The sequence below is a fragment of the Silurus aristotelis genome (genome assembly GCF_946808225.1).
Source record: "Silurus aristotelis genome assembly, chromosome: 18".
NCBI lineage: Eukaryota > Metazoa > Chordata > Actinopteri > Siluriformes > Siluridae > Silurus > Silurus aristotelis.
This window is the reverse complement of record NC_139591.1, coordinates 8,440,989-8,463,663: the sequence shown is the minus strand read 5'-3', so window position 1 is coordinate 8,463,663 and position 22,675 is coordinate 8,440,989. Positions and strand designations below refer to the sequence as shown.

Below are 22,675 nucleotides of genomic sequence, written 5' to 3'. Positions count from 1 at the left end.
ATTTCACCTTGTTATCAGCAGTTATTTTAAAAGTCTGCATTTCTGATTGTATAGGGGTGCATTAGTGCCTATGGCATGGACAGCCAGCATCTGGAAAGGGACTATCAATTCTCAAAGGTATATACAGATTTTAAAGCAACAATTGATTCCATACAGATAACGGTTTATCAGGAATATATTACAGCAGCATGGCTTCATAGTACAAGCCAATCATAAAACATTTGTCACATCATTAAACAAAAAATACAACAAATCAGACCTGTCCATCTAATTAAAAATTACCTTATTTGATTTCTTAAAATGTTACATTTCTTAAGGTTAAGTTTATTAGACAATGCATTAATAAAAACAAATCCAAAAGGGCAAGCTAAAAAAAACAATAATACTATGATATACAAACAGTCCAATCTGAACTAGGCAGAGGCTGAATCGGTTAAATATCAATTGTAGAGCTGTAAATATTGTGCATGAAGACTGTTTACACACAAAGACTGGAGTACTAGGAATGATTGTAAATATTGTATTTTTCTTATTTTGTATAATAAAGGCCTCAGTATTGGACACTTTTGTGGTATGTGCTTCCTTTGTACACACACTCAGTTGCAGACCCTGCTGAAGGGTTCAGTAGTAGCAGCTTGGTGGTGGTGGGATTTGAACTTGTGACCTTCCAAACCAGAGTCTAATGCTTTAAACACTGAGCTACCATCTCAGTAGTGCCACTAAATAATATTGGGTTTGTGAATGGACAAGCCTTTTCAAAAGATCTGTGTATTAAAGGTGTGCATTTGGACTGAGATCCTGCAGCTCTTTTAAGGAGGGGAGCAGAATGGCTGCTTCTTCTTTAGTCCATAGCAGATGACAGGGCAGGATTGCCTCTGGAGCCAATATGTTCCTATAGTGATGCTGGATTTTTAACTTCACTCAGAATACCAACAAGGGACATGCCAAAAATGTGTCTTGTAATTGCATTAGAAAAACCTCAGGTTTGTTTAGGCCTTGTTTGAATCCATAGGTCAATTAATCAGCCGCAACTCTGTTGGTGGTCCTTGTAGTGGGTCATGGTTGAGTAGATTTTGGAAGTATTCTTTCAGATATTGGCTGGATGAGCTAATGACGGTTCCCTTTTTTTTTTCTTATTGTTGTTCTTTTTTCCACTGAGCCTCTTGAGAGCCTTGTACAGGTTTTGATACCTGTGACAATGCTTTCCCCGAGGTCAGCTGCTACATTTAAATAGGTTTCTCATTCTGCCTTCATCTTCTGTCAGATTCTGTTCAGATGTCAGAATTGCGCAAAGTAATGCCTTGATTAAGATTCGGTATGACAATGGTTCCTTGCTGAGGATTTCCTTTAGGCCGGCAGAGTAACCACTTTTTACAATTTTGTCATTAAATATTAGCTTCTTTGATCAGTAGCAAGTTCTCCCCAACACCATGGGTCCCATAATGCTAGCACTGGTGCATCTGCTGCCCTGGAAGAGGAAGCATGAGTGAAGAAGTTGAAAATGTTGACCTAAATTCCATGCAGATTCTTGCTTATTTTAACCCGGGTTCTTGGTTCTGGTCACAGTGGTAAAATGAACAATCTCCACTTTTTGGACTTGGGCTTGGCACTATGTCATGGCTCTATACACAATACTACCCTTTTTTTAAGATCTATACACCTGCTCATTCATGCAAAGATGCCTCAGATTCCTGTTTTTGGATGATTGGAGTGGGACCTGATGTGGTCTTCACCTGTTATAACTCATCCACCTCGATTTCTGACATGATAAAATTCCTGTCAGCTTGAACCAATCTGGTCATTCTTTAATATAATTTTTTTTATCTACCTACAGATCTGCAACTTACTAACCCAGCCATTAGGGAGGCACAAGCCAGTGCACTCTTAGTGCCGGTCCCAAGCCTGGGTAAAAGGGGAGGGTTGCGTTAGGAAGGGCATCCAGCGTAAAACATGTGCCAAATCAAACATGCGGACCACAAATGAGAATTTCATACCGGATCGGTCGAGGCCCGGGTTAACAACGCCCGCCACAGGTATCGTTAGCCGACAGGGTACCGGTGAAAATTGGGCTACTGTTGGCCGAAGGAGCCAAAGGAGATGAAGGAGAGGAGGAAGACGTCTACAGAGACGGCATGGAAAGGAGCAGTGGAGGAGAGTGGAGGTTCGGGTTGGTACTTTAAATGTTGGTACTATGACGGGTAAAGGGAGAGAGAAAGCTGATATGATGGAGAGGAGAAAGGTAGATATGTTGCACACAGGTGGAATATGTTCTATGTGGGAGATGCAACCTGAAGGAGATTGGAGACTGTAAGGTGTTGGCAGGGGACAGTGTAGCTAGACAGCATTGGATGGTGGTCTGTAGGATGGTTTTGGAGGCAAAGAAGAAGAGGAGGAGAGTGAGGACTGAAAGAAGAATAAGGTTGTGGAAACTGAAGGAGGACAAGTGTAGTGTGAGGTTGAGGGAAGAGGTCAGACAGCGGCTCGGTGGTGGTGAAGAGGTGTTGGGTGATTGGGAAACTACTGCAGGAGTGATGAGGGAGGCAGCTAGAAAAGTATCTGGTGTGACATCTGGAAATAGAAAGCAAGACAAGGAGATGTGGTGGTGGAATGAGGAAGTGCAGGAGAGCATAAGGAGAAAGAGGTTGGCAAAACAGAAGTGGGATAGACAGAGTAATGAGAAAAGTAGGCAGGAGTACAAGGAGATGTGGCAGCAGGTAAAGAGGGATGTGGCGAAAGCCAAGGAAAAGGCATATGAGGAGCTGTATGAGAGGTTGGACACTAAGGAAGGAGAAAAGGATTTATACCGATTGGCCAGGCAGAGGAACCGAGCTGGGAAGGATGTACTGCAAGTAAGAGCAATAAAGGATGGAGAGGGACATGTGTTGACTAGTGAGGAGAGTGTGTTGAGAAGGTGGAGGGAGTATTTTGAGCAGCTGATGAATGAGGAAAATCAGAGAGAGAGAAGGTTGGATGATGTGGAGCTGGTGAAGCAGGATGTAGATAGGATTAGTAAGGAGGAAGTGAGAGCAGCGATTAAGAGGATGAAGAGTGGAAAGTCGCTTGGACATACCGGTAGACGCATGGAGATGTTTGGAAGAGACAGCAGTGGAGTTTTTAACCAGATTGTTTAACGAGATTCTGGAAGGTGGAACGATGCCTAAGGAATGGAGAAGGAGTGTGCTGGTACCGATCTTTAAGCATAAGGGAGATTTGCAGACCTGCAGTAACTACAGGGGAATTAAGTTGATCAGTCACACCATGAAGTTATGGGAAAGAGTAGTGGAAGCCAGGCTGAGAGAAGAGGTGACCATCTGTGAGCAACAGTATGGTTTCATGCCGAGAAAGAGCACCACAGATGCCTTATTTGCTTTAAGGGTGTTGATGGAAAAGTATAGAGAAGGACAGAAGGAATTGCATTGTGGATTTGTGGATTTACAGAAAGTGTACGACAGAGTGCCAAGAGAGGAATTATGGTATTGTATGAGGAAGTCTGGTGTGTCAGAGAGGTATGTGAAGGTGGTGCAGGACATGTATGAGGACAGTGTGACAGCAGTGAAGTGTGCAGTAGGAACGACAGACTGGTTTAGGGTGAAGGTTGGACTGCATCAAGGATCGGCCCTGAGCCCTTTCCTGTTTGCAGTGGTGATGGACAGGTTGACGGACGAGGTCAGACAGGAGTCTCCCTGGACTATGATGTTTGTGGATGGTATTGTGATTTGTTGTGAGAGTAGGGAGCAGGTTGAGAAGAGCCTGGAGAGGTGGAGATATGCGCTGGAGAGAAGGGGCATGAAACTCAGTAGGAGTAAGACAGAATACATGTGTGTGAATGAGAGGGAGGGCAGTGGAGTTGTGTGGTTGCAGGGAGAAGAGCTGGAGAAGGTGGAGGAATTCAGGTACCTGGGGTCAACAGTGCAAAGTAATGGAGAGTGTGTTAGAGAACTGAAGAAAAGAGTGCAGGCAGGGTGGAGTGGGTGGAGAAGAGTGGCAGGAGTGATTTGTGATAGAAGAGAGTCTGCTAGAGTTAAAGGGAAAGTTTATAGGACTGTGGTGAGACCTGCGATGTTGTATGGTTTAGAGACAGTGGCATTGAGTAAAAGACAAGAGGTGGAGCTGGAGGTAGCACAGCTAAAGATCTAAAGGTTTTCGCTGAGAGTGACGAGGATAGCCAGGATTAGAAATTAGTTTATTAGCGGAACAGCACATGTAGGACGTTTTGGAGACAAAACGAGGGAGGTGAGATTGAGATGGTTTGGACATGTGCAGAGGAGGGACATGAGTTATATTGGTAGAAGAATGCTGAGGATGGAGCCACCAGGTAGGAGGAAAAGAGGAAGGCCAAGGAGGAGGTTCATGGATGTGGTGAGGGAAGACATGCTGGTGTGAAAGAGGCAGATGTAGAGGACAGGGTGGTATGGAAATGGATGATCCGCTGTGGCGACCCCTAATGGGAGAAGATGAAGAGAAGAAGAAGAAGAAGAAGAAGAAGATCTACAACTTACTGGACATTTGGGGTCAAATTAAGATCTAATTCTGAAGTTTTATTTTAAGCCAAAACCTTTATTATGAGTCAAAACCTTACCCTATGTCCAAAATATGACCTATCCAAAAGGTCAGCCTTTTTGTATTTCCTGGGTTCAAATAACATTAATGTTCAGCAATTTCTGCCTAATAAGACTTTTTTTCTACTTAATTAAATTCCTTTTTATTTGTATAGCGTTTTTAACAATGAACATTGTTTCAAAGCAGCTTGACACAGATAATGTGGTGATAAAAAATTAATATGTTTTTTATAAGTATTGTCCCTGATGAGCAAGCCGGTGGCGACTGTGGCAAGAAAAAACTCCCTGAGATGGCGTAAGGAAGAAACCTTGAGAGAAACCAGACACAAGAGGGAACACATTCTCATCTGGGTTGCACTTAATATCCATTTATTGCAGATATACAATGTTGCGGGATACAGTGATGTGATCACTAGCAAACTGTAGTCCTGAGTCAGTGTAGCAGACTGTTGACATTACCTGCAGTCCAAATCCATCCTCAAAGCTCCCGTTCTTACTCCGTAATTTCATAAAACCACCCAGTGCGTTGATGAGAAACCGTCCCCAGCTTCACACAGTGGCCTCCAATTGAAGACAACACTATCCAGGCCTGCCTCTGGGTATTTAGTAGTATTTTATAATCAATGGGAGATTTGATTGGGAGCCAGTGAAGACTGATTAAAACAGGGGTGATGTGGTCATATTTTATAGCTCTAGTGAGGACTCTGACTGCTGCATTCTAAACTAACTGAAGCTTATTTATGCATTTGCTCGAACACCCAGACAGTAAAGCATTACAGTAGTCTAATCTAGATGTAACAAAAGCATAAACTTGTTTTTCTGCATCCTGTAACAACATCATATTTCTAATTTGAGCAACATTTCTAAGGTGAAAGAAGGCGATGATGGTAATATTATTCATGTGAGCCTCAAAGGAAAGACTAGGGTCACTAATCACACCAAGGTCTTTTACTGCTGTACACGCTAAAATAGAAATATTATCCAGAGATGCTACGTAATCGGAAAGTTTACTAGCTGCATGTGGTCCTAGTAAAAGTACTTCTGTCTTATCTAAAATTGAACAGAAGAAAGTTATCAAGCATCCACTGTCTAATGTCTTTTACACACTTGTCAACATTGTTAAGCTGATCTCTCTCATCTGGCTTTGCTGAAATATACAGCTGTGTATCATCAGCATAGCAATGGAAGTGAATACCATGTTTATGTATAATTTCACCAAAAGGCAGCATATATAAAGAGAAAAGCAGAGGGCCTAAGACAGATCCTTGTGGAACACCAAACTTTACCTCAGAGAGTGTGGCAAACTCACCATTTACAGTACATCAACAAACTGATAGCAATCAGTCAAATAAGACCTAAGCCAGGAGAGACCTTTTCCCTTTATTCCAACAATGTTCTCAAGTCTAGCAAGCAGTATATTGTGATCAATGTTGTCAAAAGCTGCACTAAGGTCGAGCAAAACAAGTAAAGAGACAAAACCCTGATCAGAGGCAAATAACAGGTCATTTACCACCTTAACTAGCGCCGTCTCTGTGCTATGATGAGGCCTAAATCCTGACTGATACATTAAAAAATTTTTATTCCTAAGTAGATGTGAGCATAACTGCTGTGCTACAACCTTTTCTAAAATTTTGGATATAAAGGGGAGGTTTGAAATTGGCCTGTAGTTGGACAGCTGACATGGGTCACGGTCAGGTTTCTTAATTAGGGGGTTGATAACTGGCAGTTTGAAGGATTTAGATACATAACCAGTGCTAATGGAAGAGTTTATTATTTTTAAAACAGGTTCAATTACTTCTTGAGTTATCTGTTTGAGCAAAATTGTAGGCAGGGGATCGAGAATGCAGGTTGATGATTTTGATGAGGAAATAAATGAAATTCAAATGAAAGTCATTCTCTTAAATAGGAGTAAAGCTTTGTAATTGATTGTCTGTAAAAATTACACTGCTGTATACAGGGTTATTTGTAAAATAGTTTGGATTTATATTAATCGTCTGGATTTCTTGCCTGATGTTTTCAACTTTATTATGAAAAAAGGTGATTAAAATCAAAGTTAAAATCATTACTACCTATTGGTGTGCATGGTAGTGCAGTGCTTTTATTTCCTGCTAATTTTGCTTCCGTGCTAAATAAAAATCTAGGATTATGCTTTTTTATTTTCTATGAGGGTGGAGAAATATGCTGATCTAGCAGCAGCTAAGAGATTTTCTATAATTTAGGAGGCTCTCCTTACATGCTATTTGAAATACTGTTAATTTTGTTTTGACGTCATTTACATTCTAATTTCCGAGTGGTCTGTTTTAGGGTGCGCGTATGATCATTATACCACTGTGCTAATTTTTTCTCCCTGATCATTTTGGTCTTAAGGGGAGCTACATCATCTAGAGCAGGGGTCACCAACATGGCACCAGGTCGCCTGCAAGGACCACATGATTCGCCCGCGGGCCTTTTCTAAAAATCTGTTTCCTACCTTGTTAAATCATTGTTGATAATTATGGTGAGAAATCATTATCAGTGTCTTCACATAGATCAGGGGTGTCAACTCAAGGCCCGCGGGCCAAATCCAGCCCGACGTACAATTATATCCGGCCCGCGAGATTATTTTATATAGATCTATTATTATTGTTATTAATGGCCCGGCGATATGAAGCGCTGATAACACAAACTACAGATCCCATAATGCTGTGCTTCAGCTGCCTTACCGAACGCTAGGCTACCTGGGAACATTCCAGCATCAATCAAGTCGAGCTTCTTTTCATGTATTTAACCCTATTGTAAAGTTATTTTGAAGCCCTTCACAATGGTGAAGAGAAAAGTGGATTCTGAAAACAGAGCCTTTCGAAACTGATGGGATTCTGAGTATATGTTCACTGACACTGCTGGTAAACACGTGTCTTATTTGTGGAGCAAATGTGGCTGTAATTTAGGAATTGAATCTAAGACGCCACTACGAGACAAAACATCAGGATAAGCTAAAAAACCTGAATACAGAGCAGAAGATACAGAAAGTAGAAGAGTTGATGAATCTGACATAACAGCAGAAGTTTTTCTCCAGAGCAAAATCATAAAGTGAAACTGCTGTAAAAGCAAGTTTTATTGTGGCAGAGGAGAAATCAGAACCAAATCAGACAGTTATTTACCTAGGGAGAGTTTCTGAAGAGCTGCATGATGAAGGTGTGAGACGTCTTGTGTTTGACAGGGGATATTTTTATAGAGAGCACAATATTTTAAAAAGATTAATTTTTTTATGAAATGGCATAAGAGCAAAGACATCTGATTGTTTTGATTTGTTGTTATTTTAACGTTTACTTAAAAGCACAATTCTTATTGATTTTTTTCAGGGTTTTTTTGCAGCATGTTCATATTTCTGAATTTTAATTTAATTTCTAATTTTGACAGAGATATTTTTATGGAGAGCAAAATATTTTAAGTTATTTAAAGTTTACGATAATTTATTCTGGAATAATATTCCTGTCTGTTTTTATTCATATTTATGTAAAAAAGAAAAAACATTGTTTTAGTGTGTTTAATAAATGTTCGGCCCAGGACCTAAAGTGTGCTTTGAGTTTTGGCCCCCTGTGCAATTGAGTTTGACACCCCTGACCTAAGCTGACCTGCTATGTCCAGCGCCCTGGCTCCCGGTATACACATGACCTGTGCTGCTGGTGCCCCCTAAAGGTCTACACAGCTGTAGGCCATTTAGTTTTTAATAGTGTTTTAAAGAGTTTCACAGTAAAAATGCTAAGGTCATTTTGAAGCCTCAACCAATAACACAAAACCTACTGCTTAGTGACAATTCCAAGATTATAACTCAATCATAAAAAAACAGGACAGAGAACATATTAAGGCAACCCTTGCCTTTTGATGAGCCACATATAAAAAGACTTGAGAATTTAAGATGAATCGACTATCAGAAAATCATACTGTATGTCTAGTAACGATAAATTTGCCAATTGTTACTACAATAAAATTTTGAAGATATTTCAGCACACATATAAAGGGCTTTATTAATATTTATAAGAATATATTCATTCTTAGTATTATTACATTGGTATGGCCGATTTATACAAAAATATACAACCATGAAACAACCATACAACCATGATTTTAATAATGAAATGGATGCCTGAAAACTTTGACACCTTACTTCTCAAACATAGAGAATGACCTTTTAAAAGACAGTCTAAAAAAAAACAAGAAAAACCTTAGCACCAATGTTGAAACTTAAACCACAGGTCACACCTCAGATATTCAGACAAGACAGGAAAGCTAACCAAACAAACCACATCAGATATCAAGAATTGACCAACAGGAACACCTCCCTTCAACTGTACAACTTCGTGTAAAATATTTTTCAAGAAGGCTAACCACCAATGTGAATAAAAATGTAATTCCATTTCAGTTGTCAGCTAGTGACAAGTGATCTGGTCTGTTTTATTACTGTTAAAATCTTAGCAAGAATATGTCCGAATATATGTGAATCAGGTAATATCAAATAAGGTGAACATATTTTATAATAATTTGCATGATAACTGAGATAACTATGTATTTGACCAGTTTAATCAATGGGATTAATGTTAATAACAGTGAATATATATATGCTTACACTGGCTAAACTGTGTTAGTCATTACATTGTGCAACTGTTTTGTGTTTGTGGTTCAGTACTCACTCAAAGAACAGATACAAGTTTACCCAGAAGGACGTTTCCTGCTCTGTGGTCGGAAATGGAAAATGTAAAAAAATGAATCTCACATACTCCACAAAGTACACACATCCTGCAACCTTTAAACATTTAGCTAAAAGGAATTAACAGATAATAATATATCAATAATGTTTACCGTTGCACTGATTCAGATTTTACAGGCTGGTAGATGCAAATGCACACCAAATACTCAATTATTGTGACTTCATTCTGGTCTGGTCTCTATATGTTTCTGTTAAACACTACATGATTCAGCATGGGAGCTCTGAAAGAAATGATGACAGCATTTGGAATTTCATTTGGCTTAAGATACAACCCATGACTGCAGAACACAGGTCTATAACTAATGCCCTCAGTCTTTACAATTCGATGCAACTTTAATGCATTATATTTATTAAAATGACTATTTAACATTACACATGATTGAAACATTTGTGTTGATTCATATTGTTCCAGATTATTGGGGCATAAACACAGCATTAATTGGACACAAGACTAAGAAAAAGATATAAATTACAGTAGACACTGTGCTACAAAAAAGCATTAAAAAATTATAATGATGAAGTGCAAGTAGAAAAAATGAGTGACAAAGTGAGGTGCAAAATAATAATTTACTATAAATAACATTTGCTATTTCTAATAGGTAAATCTATTCACAGTCTTGTAAAACTGTAAAAAGTTCCAAAAACATCCACATATATATATATATATATATATATATATATATATATATATATATATATATATATATGTGTGTGTGTGTGTGTGTTTTTGAAACTTGAATAGATGAATAGATTCTATTCATCAATCTATAGGTCAATTATAGGCCACAGACAGTCAATTGTATTATTTATCGTGTTTACCAGAAAACTGAGGGAGTAAATCTGAGGAGTGAATTCAATAAATGAAGCAGAGACAAGTCAATAAACAATTATCAAACAAAAAAATAGACAAAATAAAGATTAAGAATGATTACCTCTTAATGTTTCAACAAACATTTAAAAAAAAGCTACATTTTTCTTGTTGTGACTTACCGGGTCTTCGTGTGACGTGAACAGTTGCAGTGAATTAAGAATCGCCCACATTTCCTGTTTGTAACCGAAAAAGACACAAGACAAGTAAAAATAGAAGCAGATATGGTGCACCCCTGAACAACATGCGTACTAGACAGAGCTGAAGCTGCACTGAAAACGGACAGTTGAGGACCAGAAGATCCACAGTGTCAAACAGTAAGCTATATAAAGTAAATTATTACTTTTGTTGTGTAATAAGTATACTTAGTCTAAAACATGTAAATTCATTCAGTTTTCAAAACTGAAGGATGAGTATATATCTTGCAACTGAACAGTTCTTTTTCACATTTTAAGTGTTTCCCATCAGGTTCTTTAATGCATTTTTGAAAGACACATAAACAGAACATAATGCAAAACACATAAACAGAACAAAACTAATGTGCTAGAGAATTGGAGTAAGCGTGGCCTATTAATTCATTATTTGTTTTAGTACGTTAAACATTATTTCATCTATCATTTATACATCTGTCCTATCGTTACTGTTAAGAAGTTGATTTTTCATTTTGTTCTTATTCATTATTATTCATTTTTATTCATTATTATTATTATTATTATTATTATTATTATTATTATTATTTAAAATAAAATACTATACAACACAACACAAATGTTATTGATATTTTTTCCATGTTTTTTTTATTTATCTGGCGAAGTACTATGAAAGTTTACTATGAAACTATGAAACTTAAATGTAAAATGTAGGATGAAAGTATCCGTTTTGCATTCACTGTGATGAGTTGATTGAATTATTACAATTGACATAAATGCCTATTTTACGTGTCTATTTTATTAAGTGACTTGCATGGAATACACTGTGGGTCTGGCACTAACATCTATAGCACTGGTAATATCTGTATGTTTAAACATACTTCTCTATTCACTGAGAAGAAAAGAACAACAAAACAGAGGTACATTCAATCGTTTTTATTTAACACATACCTGATTAGAAAGCAGCTATTATATATTAGAAAATATAATACAGTTTCAAAGTATATTAAGAATAATTTGCAATGGATTTTGTATAATTATACCTATAATGTTAAACATATCAAGTTAATAATCTTACAATGCATTTTAATTGCAACAATACTATCATTTTTTTCTCCCTGTTATAGATATTGGCATGCCAATGTACGAAGATTCTTTACAAAGTGACAGGTAGAGATATCCTATGAGCGATTTCGCATGCTTGCCTACGTACTTATGTACTTACATGACAGAAGTCAGGTATTACATCAAATTTATTTTTATTTCATAGACTGGAGGAGGATGAGCCGCAACTTCAAAATAATCCTATTTATGGTAATATCTTTGTAGATAATGGAGGTGAGCCTTTAATCTCTTATATCTCACTGATACTGTGGGTATGCAGACCACAAGCTAGAAAAATGAGAAACACAATAAAATAGTATTGTAAAAGACAAGAGATCAGAACATTCAGCTAACGTTCGGATCATATAATGATTCAGATAAATGAATTCTTTGAAATCTAGTTTTATATACACGTGCTTTGTAAATGTCATTTATTTTATAAATACGTTTTTTTTTTCATGCAGTATAGAAAATGGTTCATTGTGTGCTATAAAAGATATCATCTGATTTTAATCGTTCCTTTTTTTTTTTTTTTTTTTTAAGAATACAAGCCAAGGACTGTAGATGGGGACTATGAACCAATGACAAAGCAAAGCACAAGACAAAATGAAAAGGTATAGTCCACTCGTGCCACCCGTGTATACAAACATTTAAACAGATTGAAATTGGAAGAGTGGCAGCTTTGATTACTTTTTTGCTTTAGCTGATGTTCTGAAAAAAGATTTTATCATAATATAAAACTAATGCATGCATTGTGAAATTTATAGTCAGGTAACTATTTTGAGCAGGCCATCCCACGCATTTATAAGCAGCCACATGCACAGAAATGCTGTGGCTCTTTACATTCACACAACTACTGTGGTATGCATTCTTAGACCACCGTGCGTCAATAGGTTCGACTCTAAGAAATACACAGGCACAGGAAACCAAATAAGACTGAAAACTGACAGAGAATCTTTATTTTGCATGACTGAGACATGTCAAATATAATACAATAGACTATTTCTTCAGGAGCTGTATATTATTGACCTCACAGCCGCACCCAGTGAACCATTGGTCACAGCTAAATAATTTAGCAACGTTAAACAAAAGTACTTCTCTAAAAGGTGGACTAACCTCTGTGCAGTGCAAACAAAAAAATAACATTTTGACAATATTAAAAATGTAGCACAATTTTAAGGGCACAGTTTTAATGGAAGCAAATTTGTGATACTGATCATGCTAACTGCGTTTACAAAAAAACGAAAAACTATAACTGTATCTGTAAGTTTCATGCCTTCCACTAAAGCATGCATTCAGTTGACAGAGGACTTTCATCTAAAACGATTGATCAAAGTTCATACAAACTTGGCACGCAATGTCATTAAAGCGAATGAGAGATATACCACATACTAAGAAAATCTTTTTAAGATTTCCACATTTTACTCAAGTTGTTGCTGATAACATCATTTGTAATAAAACCTTTTCTATTTTCAGTAGTGACTAATGACTTTTAGACCCCACTGTATATTACATTTAAAATGATAGCCTTCATGGATGTATGTAACAAGCCAACTTTATACATAGCTATCTTTTTAATGATTTGTTCCCTTTCAGAAAACATTTAAAGGCTAAATACATCTAGCAATTTACACACATGTACTTTAAAATTCTAATTTTGATTGATTTATGTACAATTTTTACACTGATATTTCTGTACATCCAACAATAACTCTTACAAAGCCCCCCCCCCCCCCTCCACCAAATAAATAAATAAATAAATAAAAATGACTCAGAAACAAACAAACAAGCCAACAAAATTTGCTATATTTCCTATATCTTGAAATTTGATTGGTGGTTGCACTTTCTTAACATTCCAGGCTACATATCTGTAGATGGGTGATGCAAGGGGGAAAAAAAAGATGTCTCCTCAAGCCACCAAACCAGCTTCAGCGCACGTATACTCAAGTGCCTTTAACCATACTAAAAAAAATGAATACTGTGCTTACTGTTTTCCCCTCACTTGGTGTTTTAATGCTAGTGAAAAGATTGGATTCCTGGGAATAGACATGTTTTATTATTAGAAAGAAGCTACCAGTCAAAAAACTTTGCATTTATTTTCAGTGATCTTCAAAGGGGGAAAGAAATGCACCATTTACTCTGTTAATGTGACATATTTGAACATTACATCCTGTTTATCAGATTAATAATAAATAGCACAATGATTTAGTCAAGAATGCATCTTTACACTCATCATTTCTTATCAGTTTGAATGAATTAGCAGGTCTATTCTGAACTGAGGACCATTCTGTATTTTAGTCATTGAGTGGGATATAGATTAATTAAACCAATTTTTTTTTTTCCCACAGTCTGATTCAGAAGATGTTTCTTATGCATCGTTGGATTTAAAACTGTTTCAGAATCGTAAGAAAAAGAAGAGATACCAGGCGAAACAAAATCAGACACATAAGGTCCAGACTCACCCTCCACCTAGGGCACAGATGAGGCGCATGGACTCAGTAGCAGACTGTGACGTCGCACTGCCTTCACGCTCCAGCAGCATCATTGTGTAAAATATACATAAATATCTGTATTTTCTACTATTTACATTTTCAAACCAGGCTTGTTACTTTAGTTTGAATCCATTTAGTGACATGATCAATGTTTTTTCTTTTCATTGCATGCAGTTTTCAGCCGATCAATCTATTTTTTTTCATTTGTGACTTTTTCAACCTGCCACTGCTGTACCATTTCCTAGCTCTCACACATCACAGATGTAGGCTAGTTTATAGAGTATACAGTGGGTACGGAAAGTATTCAGACCCCCTTAAATTTTTCACTTTTTGTTATATTGCAGCCATTTGCTAAAATCATTTAAGTTCATTCTTCTTCCTCATGAATGTACACATAGCTCCCCATACTGACAGAAAAACACAGAATTGTTGACCTTTTTGCAGATTTATTAAAAAAGAAAAACTGAAATATCACATGGTCCTAAGTATTTAGATCCTTTGCTGTGACACTCATATATTTAACTCAGGTCCTCTCCATTTCTTCTGATCATCCTTGAGATGGTTCTACACCTTCATTTGAGTCCAGAAATGTTTGATTATACTGATTGGACTTGATTAGGAAAGCCACACACCTGTTTATATAAGACCTTACAGATCACAATGCATGTCAGAGCAAATGAGAATCATTAAGGTCAAAGGAACTGCCTGAAGAGCTCAGAGACAGAATTGTGGCAAGGCACAGATCTGGCCAAGGTTCCAAAACATTTTTTGCTGCACTTAAGGTTTCTAAGAGCACAGTGGCCTCCATAATCCTCAAATGGAAGACGTTTGGGACGACCAGAACCATTCCTAGAGCTGGCCGACCGGCCAAACTGAGCTATCGGGGGAGAAGAGCCTTGGTGAGAGAGGTAAAGAAGAACCCAAAGATCACTGTGGCTGAGCTCCAGAGATGCAGTCGGGAGATGGGAGAAAGTTGTAGAAAGTCAACCATCACTGCAGCCCTTCACCAGTGGGGCTTTATAGCAGAGTGGCCCGACGGAAGCCTCTCCTCAGTGCAGGACACATGAAAACCCGCATGGAGTTCTCCAAGATGGTGAGAAATAAGATTCTCTGGTCTGATGAGACCAAGATAGAACTTTTTGGCCTTAATTCTAAGCGGTATGTGTGGAGAAAACCAGGCACTGCTCATCACCTGTCCAGTACAGTCTCAACAATGAAGCATGGTGGTGGCAGCATCATGCTGTGGGGGTGTTTTTCAGCTGCAGGGACAGGACGACTGGTTGCAATCAAGGGAAAGATGAATGCGGCCAAGCACAGGGATATCCTGGACGAAAACCTTCTCCAGAGTGCTTCGGACCTCAGACTGGGCTGAAGGTTTACCTTCCAACAAGACAATGACCCTAAGCACACAGCTAAAATAACGATGTAGTGGCTTCACAACAACTCTGTGACTGTTCTTGAATGGCCCAGCCAGAGCAATGACTTAAACCCAATTGAGCATCTCTGGAGAGACCTAAAAATAGCTGTCCACCAACGTTTACCGTCCAACCTGACAGAACTGGAGAGGATCTGCAAGGAGGAATGGCAGAGGATCCCTGAATCCAGGTGTGAAAAACTTGTTGCATCTTTCCCAAAAAGACTCCTGTCTGTATTAGATTAAAAGGGGGCTTCTACTAAATACTGAGCAAAGGGTCTGAATACTTAGGACCATGTGATATTTCAGTTTTTCTTTTTTAATAAATCTGCAACAGTGTCAAAAATTCTGTGTTTTTCTGTCAATATAGGGTGCTGTGTGTACATTAATGAGGAAAAGAAATGAACTTAAATGATTTTAGCAAATGGCTGCAAAATAAAAAAGAGTGAAAAATTTAAGGGGGTCTGAATACTTTCCGTACCCACTGTATATAGAGTATTCTTTTGTATTAATATATTAATATGATTTGAGGTTCAGTTACCAGTGTGACACTAAAACAGGTTGAAGTAATGTCTAGTTTTTACTTAAATACATATCAGAGCCCAGAATTTACTTTAGCTTGTAAAAAATATAAAAAGTGTAGTCAGTACTCTTTTTAAACATGAGTATTTGTCCTTCTACTTGAGTGAAGGATGTGTGTACTTTTGCCATCTGATCCTTTCAATATACAATTTGGAAACAACATACAAAAAGTGCTGTTAGTAAAATGCATTAACACAAATGTGTGATTCTTTTTTCATAACTGTATATTCAATGGAGATCAGTGAATGAGTAGTACACTATAAAAACGCGATAGGCTTCATGTCAGACATTAGTACATTTATTATCGTTTGAGAATAAAATAAGTTTATCCTTCTGGAGATATTTTGCTATATGTTTGTTGTGTCGGTGCTATTTCTAATAAAATGCTTTTTTTTTAACATGGCAAATGTGTCTTGTGATTATATTTAAAATATTGCATATGAGAGGAGAAGTTTCTCTTAATTATTCTTATATATTTTTAAATCTTTAATGTTTCCTGCTAAGATATAAAGAAGTGAATGTGTGAAAAGAGCTATAAGTGCTAGTGTCTGTTGGATTGAACTATATTTATTTATTCATTTTTTTTTACAATTTAAGTCATGTGAAGCATGTTTGTTAGTAAATTGTATATGCTCTGTATCTGACCTCAGTTATTTTTTATCTCCTACCTTTGGGACATTTCATTTAGCCTGTGTATTAATCAAATGACATCACTGCTTTCAGAATTTCCTCTCAGATTTATATCTCAGAGAGAACTCGACGATTATGCATCCAGTTCTTACCAGTTTCTTTCGTTTATATACTGTTTAATTCATGTTTTAGGCAGGGAAAGCTAATCATATATCAGTGTGAATTTGAGCCTGAACCACAGAACAGGCAGCTTCTTATGTCAATGGAAGCTTTAAAGGAAGAAGCATGTCAGAGCAGCATGACTGGTTTAAAAAAGATCCTCAAGGGGGCTTGTGCAGGAACTTTCCAGTAAGGTATTGACTGCAATCTGAAGATCAGCAGCTCTTTTGTTACTAATTTTGCACTGTAATGACTTTTTTTTTACCATTTATTTTATTTGCATTTTGGGAAGCATTTTCTTCTTCACTGCATTTTATTGTGTATTATCTTGCTCCTCTCTCAACTACATTTCAGTAATTTTCAATAACAAGCAGGTGAACACATTGTGTGAAAGGATAACCTCTGTTCTCGCGAGACTTGCAGAGTAAGTGTAATGTAGCTGTTCTCGCGAGACTTGCGGAGTAAATGTAATGTAGCTGTTCTCGCGAGACTTGCGGAATAATCGTGTAGTAGCTGTGCTCACCGTGTCTGTACCGAAAAAAAAAGATTTGCATGTGAATGAGAATTTAAACTGCAGAAATTATTCAAGTGTCTTTCTTATAGATTAAAACTTTTGATACTTAAGTGCATTCAAAAGAAGAAATACTCATATTAAAAGATAAAGGGGATACTTTGACTGGATTAATATTTCTGAAGGTTATTTGTTACTGGTACTCATTTACAAAAATGTCGTATATCGTCCATCATTGCACTTTGAATAACAGAGGGACTTCTTGACATCGTAGACATCTTTATAATCGGAGCCTAATTATATCTTTGAGACTGCTTCAAGAATGTTGGTCAGAATGAGCTGCATTGTGTTTGTGGTTTTAGAGAAAGCGTACGACAGGATCCGGAGAGAGGAGTTGTGGTATTGTATGAGGAAGTCAGGTGTGTCAGAGAAGTATGTGAAGGTGGTGCAGGAAATGTATAAGGACAGTGTGACAGCAGTGAAGTGTGCTGTAGGAACGACAGACTGGTTCAAGGTGGAGGTTGGACTGCATCAAGGATCGGCTCTGAGCCCTTTCATGTTTGCAGTGGTGATGGACAGGTTGACGGACGAGGTCAGACAAGAGTCTCCATGTACTATGATGTTTGCGGATAATATTGTTATTTGTGGTGAGAGTAGAGAGCAGGTTAAGAAGAGCCTGGAGAGGTGGAGGTATGCGCTGGAGAGAAGGGGAATTAAAGGCAGTAGGAGTAAGACCGTGTACAGATGTGTGAATGAGAGGAAGGGCAGTGGAGTGGTGCGGTTGCAGGGAGAAGAGGTGGAGGAGTTTAGGTACCTGGGGTCAACAGTGCAAAGTAATGGAGAGTGTGTTAGAGAAGTGAAGAAAAGAGTGCAGGCAGGGTGGAGTGGGTGGAGAAGAGTGATAGCAGGGGTGATTTGTGATAGAAGAGTATCTGCACGAGTGAAAGGAAAAGTTTATAGGGCTGTGGTGAGACCTGGGATGTTGTATGGTTTAGAGACAGTGGCATTGAGTAAAAGACAGGAAGTGGAGCTGGAGGTAGCAGAGCTGAAGATGTTTAGGTTTTCGTTGGGGGTGACGAGGATGGACAGGATTAGAAACGAGTTTATTAGAGGGACAGCACATGTAGGACGTTTTGGAGACAAAGCGAGGGAGGCGAAATTGAGATGGTTTGGACATGTTCAGAGGATGGACATAGGTTATATCGGTAGAAGAATGCTGAGGATGGAGCCGCCAGGAAGGAGGAAAAGAGAAAGACCAAGGAGGAGGTTTATGGATGTGGTAAGGAAAGTCATGCAGGTAGTTGGTTTGAAAAAGGCAGATGTAGAGGACAGGGGGGTATGGAGACTGATGATCCGCTGTGGCGACCCCTAATGGGAGAAGCCGAAAGAAGAAGAAGAATTATATATTTGAGACAGGAAGTAATATTTAAAATCAGACCAGAATTGTGAACAGAATTCAAAGTGCTTGCATGTCTTGACAGTACAGAAATCACATTGTTTATTCCGTTTAAATGACTTTATTCATTCATCTGTTTATAACGCCCTAGCAAAGCTCAGAATGCAACATAAAGTTGACTTCCGGGGTCCCGCCTCCGCTATGATGACGTTGATGCGGCTGCTCTGGTCACGTGACATCAACATGGCTGCGCGCATATGAAAGTCATGCTACAGCTTGTCGGGATCACTACGCGTTGTTGGGTTTTTTTAAATAACAATTTATGAACAATCACAAGAGAGCAGTCTAATAGTAGCGTTTACAGATATTTTATTTATAGATACATTTACTGATTTACTGATATGGAACCCGACGGACAGCTACGGAATGTAAGTAAACGGAATACTTGCTTCATTAGATGAGGAACTAATACTACGAAGGTATAAGACTTATTGTTGAATTCTGTTTTGTTTTGGACTGTTTAGCTTCGCGACTTCCTCTTGGTTTATAATCGAATGACGGAAATTTGCTTCCAGAGATGCACGAACAATTTCAACTACAGAACCCTTACAATGGATGAAGTAAGTCAAAGCATGGATGCGAACCAGTTACATATCAATAAACTGCAAGTGCTGAGCAACACTATGTACATTTAATAATGCTTTATAAGTCCAGTGCTCTAGGGTTCACTAAAGATTTGTCCTACCTTATCAAAATCTTATAGACCTTTATAATCTACATTACAATTGTTTTGTATTATTTGTTTAACATTTCAGTTTAACCTTTTAGGAAAATGCTTCCAGCATTCAAATAATAGGTACCTACTTTTTATACACTACCAGTCAGAAATATAGACACACCTTTTCCTTTAGTGTTTTTTCTTTATTTTTATTATTTTCAAGATTGTACATAATACAAAAACACAAACTACTGAAAAACACACATAGAATTATGTAGTAAACACGAACATGTTAAATAACCCAGAATATGTTTTATATTTTTAAATCTTTAAAGTTGATCGATGACAGTTTTGCAGACGCTTGACAGTCCCTCAGTCAACCTCATGTGATAGTCACCTGGAATGCTTTCCAACAATCCTGAGGCATTCCTATAGATGTTGAATGCTTGTTGTCTGTTTTCCTTTACTCTCCAGTTCCATTAATCTCAAACCATGACAAATGGTAGGTAATTGTGGAGGCCAGATCTTCTGATATATCACTGTATCACTCTCTTTGAACAGATAGCTCTTACATAACCTTTAAGTGTGTTTGGGGTCATTGTCCTGTTTGGAAAACAAATGATGGTCCCACTAAGTGCAACCCCAAAGGGATGGCATGTCGGTGCAAAATGTGGTGGCCATGCTGTTTAAGGGTGTCTTATCACCAACAATGCAGATGAACACCATCACACCATCTCCTCCAAACCTCAAGGCTCTTCTGCTTGATATTTTTTCAAAAGTACTGTTTTATTTTTATATTTGGTGCAAAATCGACCGTGATGGCATAGATTATGCAGTCCCCTCTGATCAGTGGATGTTGACATACGTCTGCCACTAGAACTCAAGAGAAGTATTTATGTGAATCATAGGTTTCTGAGGCTGGTAATTCTAATAAACATATCCTCTGCAGCAGAGGTAGCTTTTGGTCTTACTTTTTTGAAACGATCCTCATGAGAGCCTGCTTCATCATAGTGTTTGTTCTTTTTTGGCAATTGCACTTGGATATGTTTCAATTTCTTGAGATTGACTAACCATCATTTGTTAATGTAATAATAGACTGTCTTTTCACTTTAATTAACTAAATGTTTTTGCCATAATATGCATATGTACAGAAGTTGTATCAGCACTAATAGGGCCCTTGACTTTGTATTCACCCTGAGTTGGTAACTCAGTGGTTAGGGCTCTGGGTTACTGATCCTTAAGCAAGGCCTTTAACCCTCGGTGCTCCAGGGGCACTGTAACATGGCTGACATGAGCTTTCTAACATCACTGTGATATACATATACATTTTTTTATTGTGCTGTAAAGTACATGTAATAAGTATGAAGCACCTTTTCCTCTGCACAAGACAACTGTTAAACTAAAGCACATTAAAAAGGCAACAACCAGGCACACATGTGAATTAAAGACCATTCCAGGTGACTATCGTGTGAATATAATGAGAGAATGCCAGGAGTTTGCAAAGCTGTCATCAAAGCTTTTTGTAGCTCCTTTAGACAATCTAAAATATTAAACATATTTGGGGTTGTTTAACACTTTTTTGTTTACCACATAATTCAATACATATTCTTTCATAGTTTGGCTGTCTTCAGTATTAATGTAAATATTTGAAATAATAAAAATAAAGAAATACCACTGAAGGGGTGCTCAAATCGTTGACTGGTGTTGTATGTATAGATTGTCTTGTCAGAAAGTGTTCAAGTGAAGCATGCATGCTCAGAAATTCATAGGCTATTTTTGATGGTTGTCAGAAGACTGGGAAGAGTTATTGTGGCATAATCATAATAAGCATGGTTTGATAGCATTAAAACATGATTTTAGTGAATTGCGTAGACATAAAAATGACCAGTTGTTTGACATTCTCAGGAGCGTTGTGTGGACAACTGTGCTGGCAAACTAATCCGTTCCAACCATCGCCTCATGGGCACATATGTAAAACTGATGCCAGCTATGGTCCAAAGGCGAATGGAGGAGTTGGAGAGCAAAGCTGCTGAAGCAGCAAAGGCAACCGAAGCCATAGGCCCAGTCGAGCCTACAGACATAACATCTACTCTTGCTAAACCTGCACCATATGGGCTGACACCTGCATCTGCTGCAGAAGTGTCAGGAACAGAATCTATCACAATCTTATCTGCACCATCACCATCTAAAAATGAGGCATTTGTTTCACCCATCCCTGTTACAGAAAGTGCACACAAATGTTCAACTGAGCATCCATCAAAGCATGCATCCTTAGACCTGACTTCTCCACTTTTAGAGGGACTGCATGTCTCTACACCTCCTGCAAAACCTAGTGTACAAACACAAGAGTCCTTCTCCAGTGCTTCATCAGGCATTGCTTTAAAAAATGTAGATGTAAACCACATTGGTATAGTGAACAGCAGCATATCACCACCAGCCTCAGCCCATCAATCTACTGGGGGAGAAAGACCACCATCTTAATTTTAGTTTATTGATATATAGGGATGACTTTTATTGATCATAGCTGTTATATCAAAGCATGTCCTTGGTAGAATGACCAGTATAAAAACTGTTGATTTTCATATTGTCTTGAGGGACGTTGATATTTCCAATTCCTATTGATAGCAGGCGCAGAGGCAACAAAATATGACCGTCATATATGAATGACAACTATGTTTAATTCATTTTTCTGTTCATGTCCAAATTTGGGAAGTAAATGTGATTATGACTGAAAAGATAAGCAACTGGGAAAAGGTGTTGTAATGGTGTTTAGATGTGTAGAACAAGTAAACTTTTGAGTAAAAAAATAAAATGTGTAAATCCTCTGAAGGTGTTTTTTCAACTTCTTAATATTATCTAATTTTGGGTTGATGATACTTTTACACTCATGTTATTGTAGTATATTGGACAAATAACTACCATATTTTTTCAGACTATAAGCCGCTACTTTTTTCCTACGTTTTGAACCCCGCGGCTTAAACAACAAAGCTGCTAATTTATGAATTTTTCCTGGGTTTTTCCCGGTTTCACAAACTCCAAGCCAAAAAACTGAACCCCATAACATTAGACCAGGGGTCGGCAACCTTCACCACACAAAGAGCCATTTGGACCTGTTTCCCACAGAAAAGAAAACACTGGGAGCCACAAAACCCTTTTGACATTTAAATTGAAATAACACTACATGTAACGTTTTTTTTTTTTGCCTTTATGCTATGTATAATCAAACCATAATGTGTTGCATTTATGAAATCAATGAACTGCAGAGAGAATGAAATTACATTTCTGCATGCAACAAAAAATTTTATTTTCCAAAGCCACAGGGAGCCGCAGAAGAGGGATGAAAGAG

General features: G+C 37.8%; 2 protein-coding genes across 2 annotated transcripts in view; one reads left to right on the top strand and one right to left on the bottom strand.

Annotated features, from left to right (window-relative positions):
- Positions 1 to 22,675, bottom strand: part of mpzl1l (myelin protein zero-like 1 like) — a 186,027-nt gene that overhangs the window by 46,387 nt on the left and 116,965 nt on the right. The gene's annotated exons all lie outside the window — the stretch shown is intronic.
- Positions 10,149 to 13,979, top strand: LOC310741536 (uncharacterized protein; the record flags this gene model as incomplete). The annotated part of the gene is made up of 6 exons (XM_083569455.1): positions 10,149 to 10,491; positions 11,130 to 11,243; positions 11,451 to 11,493; positions 11,594 to 11,661; positions 11,971 to 12,041; positions 13,776 to 13,979. Coding segments are annotated over exons 1-6 (501 nt in total). The 5' UTR covers positions 10,149 to 10,490.